General features: G+C 42.1%; 1 protein-coding gene across 1 annotated transcript in view; it reads left to right on the top strand.

Moving 5' to 3' along the window:
- Nucleotides 1-16,876, top strand: part of EXT1 (exostosin glycosyltransferase 1) — a 281,698-nt gene that overhangs the window by 242,075 nt on the left and 22,747 nt on the right. The window contains exons 2-4 of the mRNA XM_004743477.2: nt 4,142-4,235; nt 5,724-5,831; nt 11,079-11,198. Of these exons, the coding sequence (XP_004743534.1) occupies nt 4,142-4,235; nt 5,724-5,831; nt 11,079-11,198 (322 nt within the window). The remainder of the gene's footprint in view (nt 1-4,141; nt 4,236-5,723; nt 5,832-11,078; nt 11,199-16,876) is intronic.

Here is a 16,876-nt window from a genome sequence, read left to right as displayed (position 1 = left end):
GCATTATTACATGGCCCATTTTAAATGGGGTGTATCCCATCCATTATTCAGTACAACTTTAAGGAGAAAATTATTATGGCCATAAGTGGTTCCTGGCTTCTAGGTTAAATTCAGGTCATGTCATTTTATTGCATTTTTTCTTTGCAGTCATTTATGAAAACTGTTGTAACTTCTCTGTCACCGCCTATACAATGGGGAACTTAATGCCCATCTGAAAAGGGTAACAAAGCCATTTATTAATTAAAGCTGAGAGTTCTCTGAGATAAATTGCCTGCCTTATCTACTTACCTCCTTGCTTGGGATATCATGTGTTAATTATGTCTTTCTTTGAAGAAGTTTATGATTTTGATGTGATTTACGTTTCTAAACGTAATCATGGAGAATGAGTCCCTTCGAGAAGACGGGTCCCCCTTACTTGACCCGTCTTCTGCCTTTCTTCCTCCATCTCTAACCACCAATAACCACTCATCTGTTATCTGTTTCTAAAATTGTTATCTCATGAATGCTATATAAATAAATAATGCCAGCTATATCCTTTTGAGATTGGCTTTTTCACTTAGCGTGATTTCCTTGAGGATGTCATGTGTATCAATACTTCATTTCATTTTATTGCTGAGTATTAGAGGCTGTGGATGGACCAGAGTTTGGTGAACCATCCACCCAGCCAAGGACATCGGAGAGTTTCCATTTGGGGCTGTTGAGGATAAAACTGCTGTGAACGTTCATGGGCAAGTTTCTGCATGAAAATAAGTTTTCATTTTCTCTAGGATAAATGCCCAAGAGTGAAGTTGTTGGGTTATATGCTAATTGTAGTTTTAGTTTTAAAAAGAAACTGCTGAACTTTCCAATGGGACCGCTCCGTTTTCCCTTCATACCACCAACACATGAGGGTTCCAGTCCCTCCCCGACCTCTCCAGCAACCGTGCTCCCGAGCATAACCATCCTCACAGGTGATTTGCATTTCCCTAATGGCTCATAATTAATGCTGAGTATCCTTTTACGTGCTTATTGGTACTTTGCGCATTTTCTTCAGAACCATATCTAGTCCATCCTCGATATGTTTTCAGGTTGGATTGTCTTTTGATTGTTGAATGTCAGAATTCTTTACATATTATGGGCTGTCTTTTCACTTTCTTAACGGCTGCTGGAAGGAGAGGGAGCCCAGTCGTCTTGACTGAACTTGCCTGAGTTGGAGCTTCTAGAAGGTGGAGATGGGAGGGGTCCGTAAGGGAGCAGGTCATGGCTCAAATGTCACAGATGCTCACTGTTCTTGCCAAGATGGGGTAGGTTTTCTTGAACAAATGTTTTTCCATTTGTCATATCCTTAGGACCGTTTCCAAAACATATGAATGTTTTTGTCATTTTTACCCGTTAAGTTGTTGTTTTGCTTGGGAGGGTACCCACAGAGTTAGTGCCTCACTGTGCGAGGCCAGCCTTCTCGAATGTACTGTGTGATGTAGACACCTCTGGGAAACATGACACCCTCTGTTCTCATCTGTCTTTCTGAATTACCAGATGATTCTCTGGTAAGTCTCCCAACTAGAGTAGGATCTTCTCTGTACAACATCTACAGGACTAGAAGAGGGCCTGAAACATTGTGTTTCTTGAGAGAGTGACTCCAAAAAAGAAAAAAAAAAAAGAATGTTTTAAGCATCTAGAAGGAGGTGGATGGGGGGGTGTAAACACATCCAAATGGAGAGGTGCGTCCATAGCAGGGCTGAGCGGAAGGGTTCCTAATTCATGAGTGGCCCACCCAGAAAGACTGACCCCTTGCAGATTCATGGGCTGAGCATGGTTAGAAATCTGAAAATCATTGTTTGAAGTTTTATGTGTACATGTCCTGGGTGTGTCTTCATGTGTCTCTAGGGATACACAGCCATCGAACATATGTCTTACACACGTGAGCAGATAACTAGATACACGGACATACATACATACAGATACACAGACACTCATTTATACCATGGTTATGGAAGCCTTTGGAGCAGTGGGATATTCTGAAAGGACGTTCTTTCTTAACTACGAGTAACGATGGGGTGTTCAAACAATCTCTCGTCATTTTGCTGATAAGGAAACTGAGTCCCAGAGAACTTCTGTGTTTTGTTCGTAATGTCACAGCTACGTAGGGGCAAGAATGTTCATCCCATATCTCCCGTTACCTGTTGCGTGAAGGAACACAAGTTTTAGTCGTGTCAGCTTTATCCCTTGCATCAGCAAATCCTTCTTTTCTATCTCCACTTAAATATCAACACCCTAGCATGACTGTCATTTGAATTTCTGCCGTAAGTTTGCTATCTTCCCTCTACCTCCACGCCTTCCCTAAAGTAATTCTGCAGCTGGCAACTTTGAAACTTGTTACCATCCAGAACATTAATAGGGTTTTACATTTTTAGCAGCCTAATGATGAGGCTGTAGGACCTTCTGTGCTAGTCCCTCAGGGGTTTCTATTCTGGGCATTTATTAAACTTTGCTGTAGTCTGAAGTATGTTTGACCTTTTTATATTACAATTTGAGTTTAAAGTTTATATGAATGTGTGTGTGTGTGTGTGTGTGTGTGTGTGTACACTTATTTCCCTCTTCATTCATTAGGTAGAGAATCCAACCTTTTCAACAATTGAATTCGAAGATACTCATCAATTATTTCCCTGTGTTTGCTGAGCAAAGAAGAAGCCATTACCGTCATAATTTAATATTTCTTATTTAGCTAAATTTGAGCCCTCTTAAAAATCTTTTTTACTTTCAGGTCTATTTTGCAGTTTAATTAATGCAGCGAGGGTTTTTATTTTACTCTCAATGGAGATAATCTTAATCCATTCACGGTGACCTTTTCTTGTGCAAATTAGTTGTACAAGCTTGTTTAAGCAAATGGTCCTTTGCCTGATGTCTCTTCTTAATGACGGGTTTATAATTGAAAATTGGCTTACTCCCATATGCCTAGTTTGTATGAGAATATAAAAATAGATGTGGACTTTAAAAATATAAATGTATATATCAGTATCCCAAAACGAGGAGGGAAGAATCCGATGCCTGGAGGCTATGATTAAATTAGACTATTAGAGTCAGAAAATGCCAGTGACATATGCTACTGTCAAAGTCACACCTGTCTGCCGAGCATTGGAACCTCTTGAAAAATGAGAGTGATTTCATCTTAGCTCCGAGAATCCGCGCTTTCATAGGACAGGAGCCATTTCTGGCTTCCCAAGTTTGCTTAAACACATAATGAACCTGCAACTGCGTGTTTAGGAATGTGTTTGTGGATATCACTTTTAAAGTGATAGCCCTCCACAGAATGAAATGCTCCTTGCTTTTCCAGCACTTCGCCAGCAGAAAGAGACAGCTGAGGCTCATGTTATATTTTGCCTTTTTTCAAGTGCAAAACCCATGTGATAACTGCCAAGTGGTATTTGAGTAAAAGTCACAATCCTCTCTTGTGCACCCCGGTTTTCTGTGCCCTCTGTTTTTTTTTTTCCTCTCTCGTTATTTTTATTTCCCCATTTCTTAGACCTGCTCCTTCTGGCTCCCTTGTCTTACCCCTCTAGGTCTTGTCCGCCGTTCTTGTAACAGGAGTGTTTGTTGGGCATAGCTGAATATTCTTGGTTCAATGTAGGAGAGAGAGAATGTTGTTTTGTGCTGGTAATGGAGGTTTCCTGAGTTGGTTTTAATAGCATGGGGTGGGGAACAAGGACCGTCCTAGCTTTGCGGAATGACATGGCATTAAACAAGAGGGACGGGTTGTGATCTTTTTCTCTCTCTTTCTCTCTTTAAAAATAAAAAAATTAAAAAATTAAAAAAATAAAATAAAAAACAAGCGTATGGGAACGAGACATTTCATCAAGACACAAAAATCTGATTTTTGGAAGCCAAACCCAGGCAAGCCAAATTGCTCCTGGGATGATGAGACTCGTCTTTTATGTACTGCTTGCAAAAGACCCTAATTGCTTTGTCCCCCGTGAAAGCTCACATTCGCTCTCCCTCGTGCAGCAGCCCCGCTGCACCCAGGGAACGTGAGAACTGCCCGCCAGCCAGCGTATTTCCTGAGTTGCTCTGGGTAATTTCATGCAGGTGTGAACCCACAGATGTTCGTTCCTCCCCCCACTCCTAACGGGTCTTCGTTTGCTGATTGTTCCTCCTCTCCTTGTAGGTATGATTATCGGGAAATGCTGCACAATGCCACTTTCTGTCTGGTTCCTCGTGGTCGCAGGCTTGGGTCCTTCAGGTTCCTGGAGGCTCTGCAGGTAAGAGACTGAAAACTCCCCGGACTCGGGCCGAGGACTGAAGTCAGGCGGGGTGGGTTTAACCTCAGCCCTTCTGCTGGGATCTAAAAGCCCTGCAGGGTTTGCGTTGACCACCTGAAGTCTGTTTTCCCAAGAAAGTCTATAACACCTTTAACAAGGGGAGGGGGGCAGGAAGAGGATTTACTCCCTGTCTTCGGACACGAGTGGATTAAAGGGTTTCACCACCAGGGACGATGGGTTCTTCAGGGACAGGTTTGCAAAAGGAGGGCAGATCAGAGCGCCCAACAGCGGCGTCGCTGGGCTCCTGGCAGAGATACTGCCCTGCCTGGAAACCGGTCTCAAGAGTTGGCTTAAGAAAATGCCTTCTTGGTGGTGCTTCCTAAAAGCAAATTGTCTTTTCTGCCCACCTCACCAGTTGTCTCTTGGCGCCTCAAAATTCTGAGAGTGATGCCCAGGGGGTCACGCTGCTCCCTTTGGCCTGCCTATCCCAAGGCTCTGCAGCTCTGGAGCCTGTGTGGGAGTCTGTTCATTAATTAGTCCACTCTGCAGAGAGGCCTCACCCGCTCCGACACCTGTGCACACTTCCTGCCCCTTGGGAGTGGCACTCAGCCTTCGTGACCTTGAGAAGAGCCTGCTCTCAGCTGAGACTCCTCCACTCCTTGCCCCTGGCTTCTCTGTTCTTTCCCCCTCTACATTCTGCACCTTGCCAAAGTCCGCTTTTTTGTGCAGTGCTCCCTACTAGCATACGTCATTCTGTCGTGTCCTCCAGCGGAAGAGCTTCCTGCCCCTTCAGGCCCTTTCCATTATGTCCTGCGAAGCATACAGTCACGCATGTTCCCTTCGCCTCTGTGAGATGTCGCATGAAGCAGATCGTTCTCAGCTTTGGATTAGTTTTCTGGACCCTTAGCCTGGCGTTTCTTGGCTGACAGATCACTGTGGGAGCGGTACATTGGTCTGCTCATGGCTTGGCTCCCTCCACAGTGAACAGACAGGTTCCGGCTCAGATGTTTGCACTGCAGGGCCTCGGGAATACCCGGTAATAGCTGGGCCATGACACGCTTCATCAGGATTGCCAAGTCCCGTTCTGCCCTCCGTTCCTCGTCACGGTGGGCTAAACCGCTCTACAGCCAGGCCAGTCCCATGGACAAAACCATTTATATTCAAGGTTGGCTTTAGGCTAGGATGTTGTTGGTGGACGATTTTGTTACATCAGTCAAACTTCTCGAACGAGGCCAGTCATCTCCGTGGAAGGAAGGTCCGCCAGACCATGTGCTAGAATAGAAACGGGGTTTTGGCCTTCGAGGGCAAGACTGGGAAACATGAAAACTCGTGCGAGCTCTCTCTTCTTCTGGCCCAAGCCGCCTAGGATCCTTGCAGGGACCTCAGGCAGAAACCCCAGTGCTTGAGCTTGCCGTGATGTTAGCTCCCATCGGAAAGGCTCCCCCTGGCGCTTCCCTCACGTTCACGAAGCCCCCTTCTTCCACGCAGGCCGCCTGTGTCCCTGTGATGCTCAGCAACGGATGGGAGCTGCCCTTCTCTGAAGTGATTAATTGGAACCAAGCCGCCGTCATCGGCGATGAGCGATTGTTATTACAGGTAAGGAAGGGGCTCTGGCCTTCAGCCCGTCCGCGGATTACTGCTGCCCCCATCCAGACTTTCAACGAAGATGAATCCAAAAGGTCAGCTCTATAAAAGAAATTTTATCAGGAGAAAATTGCCTGTGTCATGGCGAATATGAAGTCATTTAATAGGACACTGTTCGCTTTCCCACACAAGACCCACCCGCGTGCGGGGAAGGTGTTTGCCAAAGGGGACATGGCAGGTAAAGGACGTGAACTTGAATGGTGGGACGAAGTGTATAGCCATCCTCTTCCGCCTCCTGAATTGTTAGAAATTGTACCAGAGCATTTTGGTACCACCCTGCCACTTCATATTCCTTTCCCCTGTTTCTGTGATTGCCTTCAGATTAATTGTCAGAAAGAGGGCGGTCTCTAGGGTTGATTCTTATAATTAGTGTTATCGTTGCTCAAGTGAACCAGTCTGGGGGCCCGAGCAGTGTTACCTTTAACATGTATATTTAAAAGAGCAGACTCTAATTAAAAAAAGATCGTTTAAATGTATTTTTTGCCATTTGGAGCTCTTTATTTTATTTTTATTTTATTTTATCGCATCAAGAATGTTTAGCATGGGATTTGCCTTCTTAATTTTTTTTTAAGGTTTTATTTATTTTTTGACAGATCACAAGTAGACAGAGAGGCAGGCAGACGGGGAAGCAGGCTCCCTGCTGACCAGAGAGCCCGACAAGGGACTCGATTCCAGGACCTTGACACCCTGACCTGAGCCGAAGGCAGACGCTTAACCCACTGAGCCACCCAGGCACCCATGGCCTTCTTATCTTTTATGCAGAATTGTTACTGTTGACTGTGAGGTCCATATGTTAGACATCTCTGGAGTTTATTCATCTTCTTTAACTAAACTTTGTGCCCACTGATGTCGTAACACCCCATTTCTTTCCCACCCCCAACCCTGGCATTCCACTCTTTAATTCTGTGAACTTGACTATTTTAGATACCTCATGTATGTGGAATCAGGCAGTGTTTGTCTTTCTGTGACTGGTTTATATCCCTTAGCATAATGTCCTCAGGGTTCTTGTGGCCTGTATTGCAGAAGTCAGACTTAATAATGATTAAAGTGACCATAGTACCCAAATTAATCTGTAGATTCCATGCAATCCCTATGAAAATCCTAATGGCATTTTTTTTTACAGAAATTGAAAAATAATTTTAAAATCCATATAGAACCTACAAAAGACCCCAAAACAGCTACATCAGTCTTGAGAAAGATCAAAGCTAGAGGTATTATATTTCTTGATTTCAGAATATATCACAAAGCTACAGTCATCAAAATATTGTACTGCCATAGAGAAAGACAGATAGGCCAATAGAAGAAAATAGAAAGCCCAGAAAGAAATCTGCTCATATACGGTCAACTAATGGCCAGCAAGGGTGTCTAAAGAGAGTCTGAACTTCTCATGAGCTGCCTAGGGAGATGGATATGATACAGAGAAATATTAAGGCAGCGATGGTCAGTCACTAAGGATTTCTTTTTTTGTTTCTTTCTTTTTTTTTTTTTTTTCTTAAAGAGCGAGCACGTGCAGGAGGGCTAGGTGGGGCAGGAAGCTGAGGGTGAGGGAGAAAGAGACTCACAGGATACCCACCGGGGTGGAGCCCGATGCGGGGTTTGAGCTCAGGACCCTGAGATCACAACCTGAGCCTAAATCAAGAACTGGACCTTTAACTGGCTGAGCCACCCAGGTGTCCCCACTAAGGATTTCTGAAGCCCTTTTGTGCGATAATGTTTTAGGTTCCACATAAACTGCCATACTCCTTTCTCTAAAAATTACAGAGTATTTTAATGTTTTTCATTGATGGTATTATATACTTTATCTTGAACTACCACAAATATAGAATGACCTTTTTTTTTTTTTTTTTTTTTTTAATGTCCTGGGCTTTTTTTTTTTTTAAATCAGGAAAATTGAGTTCCTAACTCTGTCATTGATTCTGCTTCAACTGCTGGCCAGTCTGCTAGCTGGCTGCTGTAACCCAGTTTTCTTCCTATAGTAACAGTGAGATACCTGTACCCAAGAGGGCTGTGAATTAGGCAAGCCAGGCTGAACACAGCCCCCAGACCATTCCTTCCCTCTGGTACTCAGGGATGTGATCTCCTTGGCCCCTGGAACCTCCAAAACAAGAGGAACACGTGATCTAGCAGAATCCTCCCTGGGCCAAACGGTATATGTCAATAACACCGACTCATGAAAGGCCAGACAAAAGGGAGATGTGTAATTCTTTTTTTTCCATGTTGCCTTTTTCTTTCCTTTTATGATTTTTTTAAATAAATGTATCATCATCAAAGGAACCTTGGGAAATAAAAGGAATAAAAACCATCAGCCATCATTTCTCTAATCGTACACCAGTGCTCCTGTGAATTTGATGGGAATGACTTGGAAGGAGGTCTTAGGAAATCATTCTAGGACACTTCATTGTAGTTGTCTGCTTTCTGCCATTTCACTAAAGCTGGCGTGGCTTTTGCCTTCTGAAGCAGTTGTTTGGGCCTGACTCTGAAGATTCTGCTTTCCGTTCTGCCCTTACCCAAACTTGCCGGTGTTTCCCGTTCTCGAACGCAGTCTGCCTTAGCACAGCTGCCTCCATGCTGAACTGCGACTGCGCATTGTTGACAACCGTTATAAAGAGCTGGCACAGAGCCCAAAAGTCTGCTCTGGGAGATGTTGTTGTTATGTTACAATTTTTCGTTTCCTGTTTTAGAACAGCTCGGATGTTTTTATTTGCATATATTCTTGTCGTTGTGTCACCAGGAGAGCTGAATGTTGCTTTCCTGTATCTATTTTGGGAGATTCCATTAGTTTTGTTACCAAACGTGACCTTTTATTAAGACTTCATTGAGTTCTGCAACGCAGAGCCATCCGGCCAAATTGGAATTAATTTATCACTCCCGCATACCTGTCTCTCGGGACAAGCAGATTAATAGGCAATAGCCAAACGCCACGAAAACCTGGAACCCTATCTTTTCAGTCAGTTGGAATTCTCTTCCAGAACACTTTCCAAGAGCTATCATTTATATTGTACGTACAAATGGGGCAGTGTATATAGGTCACTTGATGTCCTGATGTCAAATTGTGGCTTGTAAGGGGAGCGTATGGGTAGGTTAATGTGTGATATTCCCTTGGGGCGCCCAGCTCTCGGTTTCGGCTCAGGTCACGCTCGACATGCAGTCTGCTTAAGATTCTCTTCTCCCTCTGCCCCTTCCCCCCACATGCTCTCTCTCTGTCTTTCTATCTCTAGCATAAATTAAAAAAAAAAAAAATCTTTTGTAAAAAATACGTAATATTCCCTTTAGTCATTCATAAGCATAGCCTACCTCGTTTTCTGGAGACTGTAGTGACAGTTGTTTTGGGCATTTTTCTAATGGACTGGTTTCTTGCGCTCACGACGAAACAGTGAAGTCAACCTATATGACTCTTAGAATATGCCCCTGACATTCAGAAGAAGGCATGATGAAAATTGAGCAGGGTAACTTTTTTCTAGTCTTCTTTGGCAATGTAGGTAATTTTCTCAATAAATAAAAATAAATTGTCCTTGACTTACCAAGGATCCATGTGTGACATGGATAGTTTCTCTATCTTCTCCAAGGGTATTTTACTTCCACTTGACCTTGAGCTCTAATTTCAGGCTAACATTTGCCTGCCAGTGCTTCTCCTTTACCCATAGCCTGCATACTCCTTCAGAATTGGGCATCCAGATACACACTTGGGGCCACAGATTCAGGGTCTGCTTTGGGATATTGCCAAAGCAAGTGAGCTATAAAGCTATTTCATTGCTTCTCTGTGGAATAGTCTTGAGTCAAAAAAATGTGCTACCACCTCCTTCCCCTCCAGTGGAAATTCAGATACAGCCGTAGTCACAATGCCATAAGTAACTTTCTTATTAAAGCAGTTAACAGAGCATTCCCACTTCAGCCCAGGCCCCCACGTCTGTCTGATTAGTTACGCATTAGCGAAGCAAGCATGCAGAAAGAGGTGAGCGCAAGAGGGCAGTTGCTAATCACAAGGAATCTCCTCTTAGAGTATACAGACTCCATAAATGAAACAGACCTTGAACTGTAGGTGAAGATAGGGAGCGAGCTCAGCAAACTCATCAGAAACCCAGGAAATACATGTCCGAGCTCCAGATCCAAACAAGTTCACGTACAGATACTAAGCAATTGGTCCAACATTGAGTATCATCACCTTATGTCACTCTTCTTATTAGTAATAATAATAGCACTAGTAATAATTTGCTGTGTTAGGTAAGCTTCCCATGTTCTAGGCACTGTGCTAAGAAAGCACTTTCATAATCTCCATTACCACCTTCTGATGTTAGTACTGTATCCCCTTGTGGTTAAATGAAGAGATGGAATCTTTGAGAGATCAAATAACTTGTCCAAGAGCACGGCTAGTAAATGGTAGAACCAAGAATTCCCACCTTGGTCTAATTTCTGTGTCCCTGTGCTTAACCATTAAGCTATATTGCTTATAAAAATAATGATATGCCTAGGTGGGTTCAGCTGGCCATGTTCAGTTCAACTCTTATTTCTTGAATAACTGCTGTAACTATGTAAAAGCCATTCTTACAGCCTTGAACTGTGTAGCTGGATGGATAGGATGTAGATCTCACCTTTAGAATCATGTAGCCTGTTAGAGAATGGTGATGGCAGGACGTGTATGAAGTTTGACAGATCGTGGTAGATTAGGGTAAGTGCAAGAGCCAAAAAGACAGGTCGGGGAGCAGAAGAGTTGCAGGTGTGTACACTTAGAAATGACTGTCCAGCTACAGATTAAACGGAGAGGCTCAGAGACATTCCTTTAAAAGCCTCTTTGTAGATCATTCGGAGTCTCTGGCATGGCATGTCTTGGAGCGTTTGGGGGATAATGTCTTTCAGCCTTTCCCCAAAGCTGATAGCTCCCTTCTGGGTAGAATGTGGTCCTCCAAGTAGAGATTGAGAATCTGTGGGACCCTAAGCAACTGATAGGCTGTTACCAAGTCTTAGGGGGGACTTGAACTTCCATGCATTAACGGTCATTAAAGCTGATCGCCAGTAAGTACTGTTTGTGCCTGACACTTCTTAAGGGCATTTCAAGTTAGGGGTTGGTAAGTTTTAGCCGATCCATACATTAAAACTTGAATGTTAAGAAGTATAAAAGCCTAATCCAGGTGGGTTATTTCGATCCATTGGCATCTCATTGTTTGACAGTTATGGTTATTTTGTGTTCACCTTGTGTTACAGATCCCTTCTACAATCAGGTCTATTCATCAGGATAAAATCCTAGCACTTAGACAGCAGACACAATTCTTGTGGGAGGCTTATTTTTCTTCAGTTGAGAAGATTGTATTAACTACACTAGAGGTAAGTGAGACCCCTTGGCTCTTGGTCTTGAATAATGGTCCTTTATACATTTCTGTTGGCTTTCTCTTCTGTTATTGGTGAGGCGTAATTGGTCAAACCGAATTTTTTGTCCTCGGATGTGTCAATTAACCCTCTTTTACCTGCTCTACCGTGCCCAAACAAATCCCTCCATTCCTCACAAAACTCCACAGAGGAAAACGGACATGAGGAGGAATGACAGTCCTTGACACAGCAGTTGGCTCTGTCTTCCATCATTTCAGCGATATGTGGTTAATGGCTGTCCTCACGTCCTTCACACTCGGTGGCCTCAATCGGAGACCTGTTCCTGGAGCCTAGTTAGAAATTAGATAGTGACCGAGTAGGGGGAAATCTTTCTACCATTCTAGAAATACGGGCAGTTTACTGGGTACCAGCGGCATCAGAGGTACCCCAAGATCAGTCCTCAAGCCGTACCACCGAACCAACATCGATTTCACAAGGATGTGTTAAGAAAATTGGGATTACGCTTACCTGGTGCAGAAAGTGTTAAACCCTATGAAAGCAGAACATCTTCTAGGCCTATGTGTGCCCCTTGTTAGTTGCTTTTTTTTTTTTTTTTGAGGCAGGAGGGGAAAAAGAGAGGGAAGCATGGAGATGATTAAAACCTTTGGAAGTAGAACAGATAGTGATGGCCTGAGGCTACAGCACCGTAGCCCAAAATGCTAAGAGAAGAGTTAGAAAACTGCACACTCCTGAATTACAGACTCGCAGGAAGGAGAGCAGAGGTCCTCTCATGAGACACACACCATTAAGGTGATTCTGAGGGGTTCCCATAATACTGCAGGGCCATCTGTGGCGTCACTTTGGGGTACTTGCTTTGGAAAGGTGTTTACTGTGCCCAAAGCTAGTATTATAGGTAATGTAACCTGCTTAGATCTGGAGTCTGAGTAGTACCAAGAAAACTGAAATTTACCTGTTTTGTCCACATTCCTGTTCTCTTGTCATCCTGGGTACCAGACCCTGTGCTGCTCATGCCCTGGGCACAGTGGAGCATTTCCCTACCCCCAGCCGAGCCTGGGCTCCTGCTCTGGTCAGGGTATCTTCTCAGGAATGGTACGCGCTTTTTTTTTTTTTCCCATCCCAGAAGTAGGTGAAAGGGGCTCTTCAGGAGCCAGGCTCCTGCCATGGAGGGGACAAGGTCAGAATGGTCTCCGGGGGCTTCCTTCTTGCAAGCAAACCTGTGGCTCCTTAAAATCAGTTGCATTTGTTCATCTGTTCATAGCAGCAGGTTTGACAATGTAATAGATTTTACTCTTCTGTCCTGTCATCCGTCCAAGAACCTTCCTAGACCCTTCTTAAGGAAAGTTGAATGTCAATTGTTTTTCTTTGTGGAATGAGTGCTTTTTATGAAAAGAGTACATGTTCATTTTAGAAAATAATGGAAAATACTTAAAGCATAAAAATAAAATAATCGACGCATACAAAATATACCCATATATATTGACATATATATACACACAAACAAACACATACATGTTTGTTTTTTTCTAGGCAAATTGATACACATGTTATAATTTTTACAATCTTTCAGGAGCGTCTAGCTGGCCAGTGACTCTTTCACTCAAGGGTGTGAGTTCAAGCCCCATGTTGGGTGTGGAGCCCACTTAAAAATAAATCAGTAAATAAAGAGGAGTCTTTCTAAATTTAGTTTATAATGTGTTTTTTCTCCTTTAAATAATGTACTGTTAACATTGTCTCATGCTGTTAGATTTTTCTGCAATTATTTTAATGACTATATAATACTCCATTCATGATATCACTTAATTTCTTTCATTATCCTCAATTTGAAGACATTGACATTGTTTCTGGTTTTTCATTACTAGACACGTTGTTGAAGCAAATAGTCTCAGCACTAAATTGTTGCGTAGGTTCAAGATTACTTCCATAGGATTAATTCCTTGAATTCAAAGTCCTGGTTCAAAGAATATGACAAATGCTAAGATTTCTAATAAATTGTCAATTTTCCTGCAGTAGAATGAAGTTAATTTATATTCCTTCCAGCATATGTGAAAGGACTTGTTTTTATTATTTCTGATATTTTTCACTTTCACCAATATTGTATATTACATCTTTCAAAATGATAAATCATTATTTTCTTAATTTATATTTTCTTAGGATATTAGTAAGAATGATTTTGCCCATATTTCTTAGGCACCTCACAAAGAAAGAAATAGAAATGGCCATAGAGTTGTCCCACTTTCTCTCATTAATTTTTAAGAGCCTATTGTATTAGAAATACTAACCCGTTGACTCTTCTGCTACACATATTTCCTCCAACTTGTGGCATCCCTTTCTATTTTGTTTATGATGAGGCAATCTCTTCTGTGGATTTTCCATTTGCTACTCTTCAGAAAGGACCTTTTGACACATAATGTATACATACACATTCCCTTGTGTTTTTCTAGTACTTTCGTGGTTAACTCTTTAGATTTAGCTATTTCATCCAATTTACTTTCATATATATGACCTGTACTGAAGAGTCTATGTTTTTTCTTCTTTGACAGATTGTTGTGTAGTTTGTCCAGACATCCAAAGTTTTCATGCCTCCATCTTGTCACATGCCACAATTTTGCACCTCTGGGTCTGATTCTGGTCTTGTCAAGATTCTGGCCTATTAGTTGTCCACTCTAAAACACGAAGGCCACGTATTTTCATTTTTTCTCTCTTATCCCCTCCTTTGGTGGACCTCTGTTTATTGAACTAATCTCCTATTGTTGGCTGTTAATGTTGTTTCTAGTTGTTTGTTTTGTATAGATCTAGATACAGATGTCTTTATCTGAGCAATGGGTTTCTCCATGTATCTTAGGCGACATCTCTGTTTCTCTGAGACAGAGTCCTTAAAAGTGGGATAATTACTAGGCCAGAGTCTAGGTTCATGATCTGCTTGCCAAGTTACTCTCCAAGAAGGATGAATCAGTCTGGACTCTCATACACCATCTACGGGGAGACCTTGTCTAGCGGCCCTCGTGTTAGTCTTAAGGATCATAATTAAACCACACATGCATACCAATGACTGTGCACATTTGCCGGATAAAAGGTGGTATCTCATTAATTACATTCCTTTTGAGTATGGTTTATGGTATAGAGCTGGTCTCTTGCCTGTTCAGTTAGCAGTGCTCAGTTATCCTGTAAGAACAGTTAGATGTGTTATAGTCATCAGAATAGAATCTCAAGTCAAGTTGTTGTCATCTCTGTGCTGGAAAGGCCTTCTTCCCCTTGGATTTAAGCCATCCAGTTCTTAAGCGACACCATTGTTTTGAAAACAACTATGAACCATATACTTCATTCAAATTTATAGCAACTGTCAAATCTCCTTATATTGTTCCAAGATTGGATTGTAACAGTTTGACCCTTCAACCAAATTGCATGAAAGATACCATCCAGTTTCCCTTTTTAATTCAGAACTCAGATTACCCCAGAATTCAGTGTAAATAGAAAAGCAGAGAACATAGCAGAAAATGCCATCCGCATACATAAATAAAGCCAACGTGTTTATGAGAAAGACTTAAGTATCCCATATCAAAAATGGCTACCTGGCTTAGAACTTAGATGATATAGGTCAGTCTGTGCTGGAGCTCCTAAGTTATGAGGATAATTCAGAGTTACCCTTAGACCATGTAGATTTGAGGATCCTTTGCTTTCAGGATGTTCTACACTCAGACTCTGAAACACTGGGTTTTAATTCCTTGTTTGCTATACGGTAGGCTACAGGAAGAGGATGACTTGGTGTTTGGAGAATATGAGCCTTCATGTTGTAGGTGATGCTTAGACACTATTGGAAGCAGGACCCCTTCTCTCCAATGCCAATGTCAAGTACTCAGTACATTACAGTGCGCTGTACTCTGTCATACTTGGGACGTGGTCTGCTAGAAGCTTCCTAATTCTGCATCTTGGAATTAAGGAGTTACTGAGTCAGAGCTAGGCTCTTTGGAGCTCTATTTTTGTGTGTTTGTGTGTGTATGCAAACTGAGAAGTAATGATGGGGACAGTGATAAAATGTTGCAGAGACAGCGTTCCTTCATAGATCCCATTGTTTGTCAGAATATTCCACAGCAGCAGCCTGACACTAATGACTGAACCATGGGAGCTCAGTCAGAATCAAGGTGAGTGAAAGAAAAGTGCACAAGATTGTAATAATGTGTGGAAAGAACTAATGGTCGTTTGGACAGCACATTTTTAATGGAGTTTTGTGACGTATGCTCCAATTTTTTTCCTCTCCAGTTACCTAACAATGCACATTCCAACCTTGGTATTGCTGATGCTGTTGTGTAGTGGAATTTAAAGTCAGGGAGATAATGGAAAGAGAATGCTTTGGCTCAAAGTGAGGTGGCATATGGGGGCACCGCGTGTGTGGGGCAGCCTTGCGTTGGTCAAAAGACCAAGTCAGGGCCACCCAAAATGACAGTAACCTGTAACCAGTAGTCCATTATTCATAAAACACATGGCGCATAAAAAAGAAAAATAAGGAGCCTGTCATTCTTCCCTTTGAATTCGTATTAATGAGAAATACTATCCTTCTCAAGGGTGCTAGTTCCATCTATAATAAAAAGCTTTTGTACTGTGTGTGTACACGTGTCTGTGTGTATGTTGTTGATTTTCTTTATGGCCGAAAAGATGTCCAGCTTCTAAGTGTGATGTCTTCTTCCACAACAATGAAGAGTGAGCTCTCGTACTCCAAAAGGATCCTGGGAGCTGTCCAGGGTAGCATTAGGGAGAAGGGGACATTTGGAGGACAGAACAACTTTTCTGTTTGGTGAAATGAGGTCCATACTCTTTCAGACTTCTGAGAAGGCAAGTTGTTACAAACCCTTTAGAAAATGTTTGTCAGTACGTACAAACAGCCTTAAAAATATTTGTACCCATTGACAGACTCCTAAAGTATCATTTCTAGATGTGGAAAATTTTAATTCACAAATACATATAGCCATTGTTTTGCATGAAAAAATTACACTGTTGTTGGTCATTGAGGATAAGTAACCCACAAATACTATTAATATGGAAAGATACCTATGATAGATATTATCTGTGATATTATAGTGGTGTCAATTGGAAAAATCTATGCCTAGAAAATGAATGCAGGAATGAAAGTTATTTTTAAGGCAAAAAGGTCAAGTCTTAAGTGTAAAAACTTAGGCGGCTACTCCTAACAAATTCTGAGAGGTGATTATAATTTATGTGATATTTTGTTGTTTTATTACAAATGAGGAAAGTGAGACATAAAAGTGGCAAATTGCTTGACCCAGGTTAAATTAAATATTTGCAATGGCCCTTGTACCTTTGCTGATACCTTCCTATAGAGATTCATTTGAAGAGAGTGTGACATGCTCATTGCTATCTTAGAAGAATACCAAAACTTGTTGTATCCTTGAATTTGAAATAATAACAATGTTGTGCTGCTGAGCCAGAAAGAGTATGACAATGAGGAGGATTCTGCTGAAAGATGATAACCCGTTTTGTGGCATCCCTTAGATACTTGTCATTTGTATATGTGTCAGATTTATGATGCTGTCTACTTCCAATTTATTCTGTGTCTTGGTATCCGAATTCACTTAAGTGGCCACATGTTGGAAAGTACATAAATTCAGAAAGCCAAAAAAGTGGATCTAAATGAAAAGCTATAAGGGAAAATAGATAGTAGA

Source organism: Mustela putorius, unplaced genomic scaffold (genome assembly GCF_011764305.1).
Source record: "Mustela putorius furo isolate JIRA1106 unplaced genomic scaffold, ASM1176430v1.1 tig00000228_pilon_pilon_pilon, whole genome shotgun sequence".
In the NCBI taxonomy this organism is placed as follows: domain Eukaryota; kingdom Metazoa; phylum Chordata; class Mammalia; order Carnivora; family Mustelidae; genus Mustela; species Mustela putorius.
The sequence above is the reverse complement of the archived record's forward strand: the minus strand, read 5'-3'. Positions and strand labels throughout refer to the sequence as shown.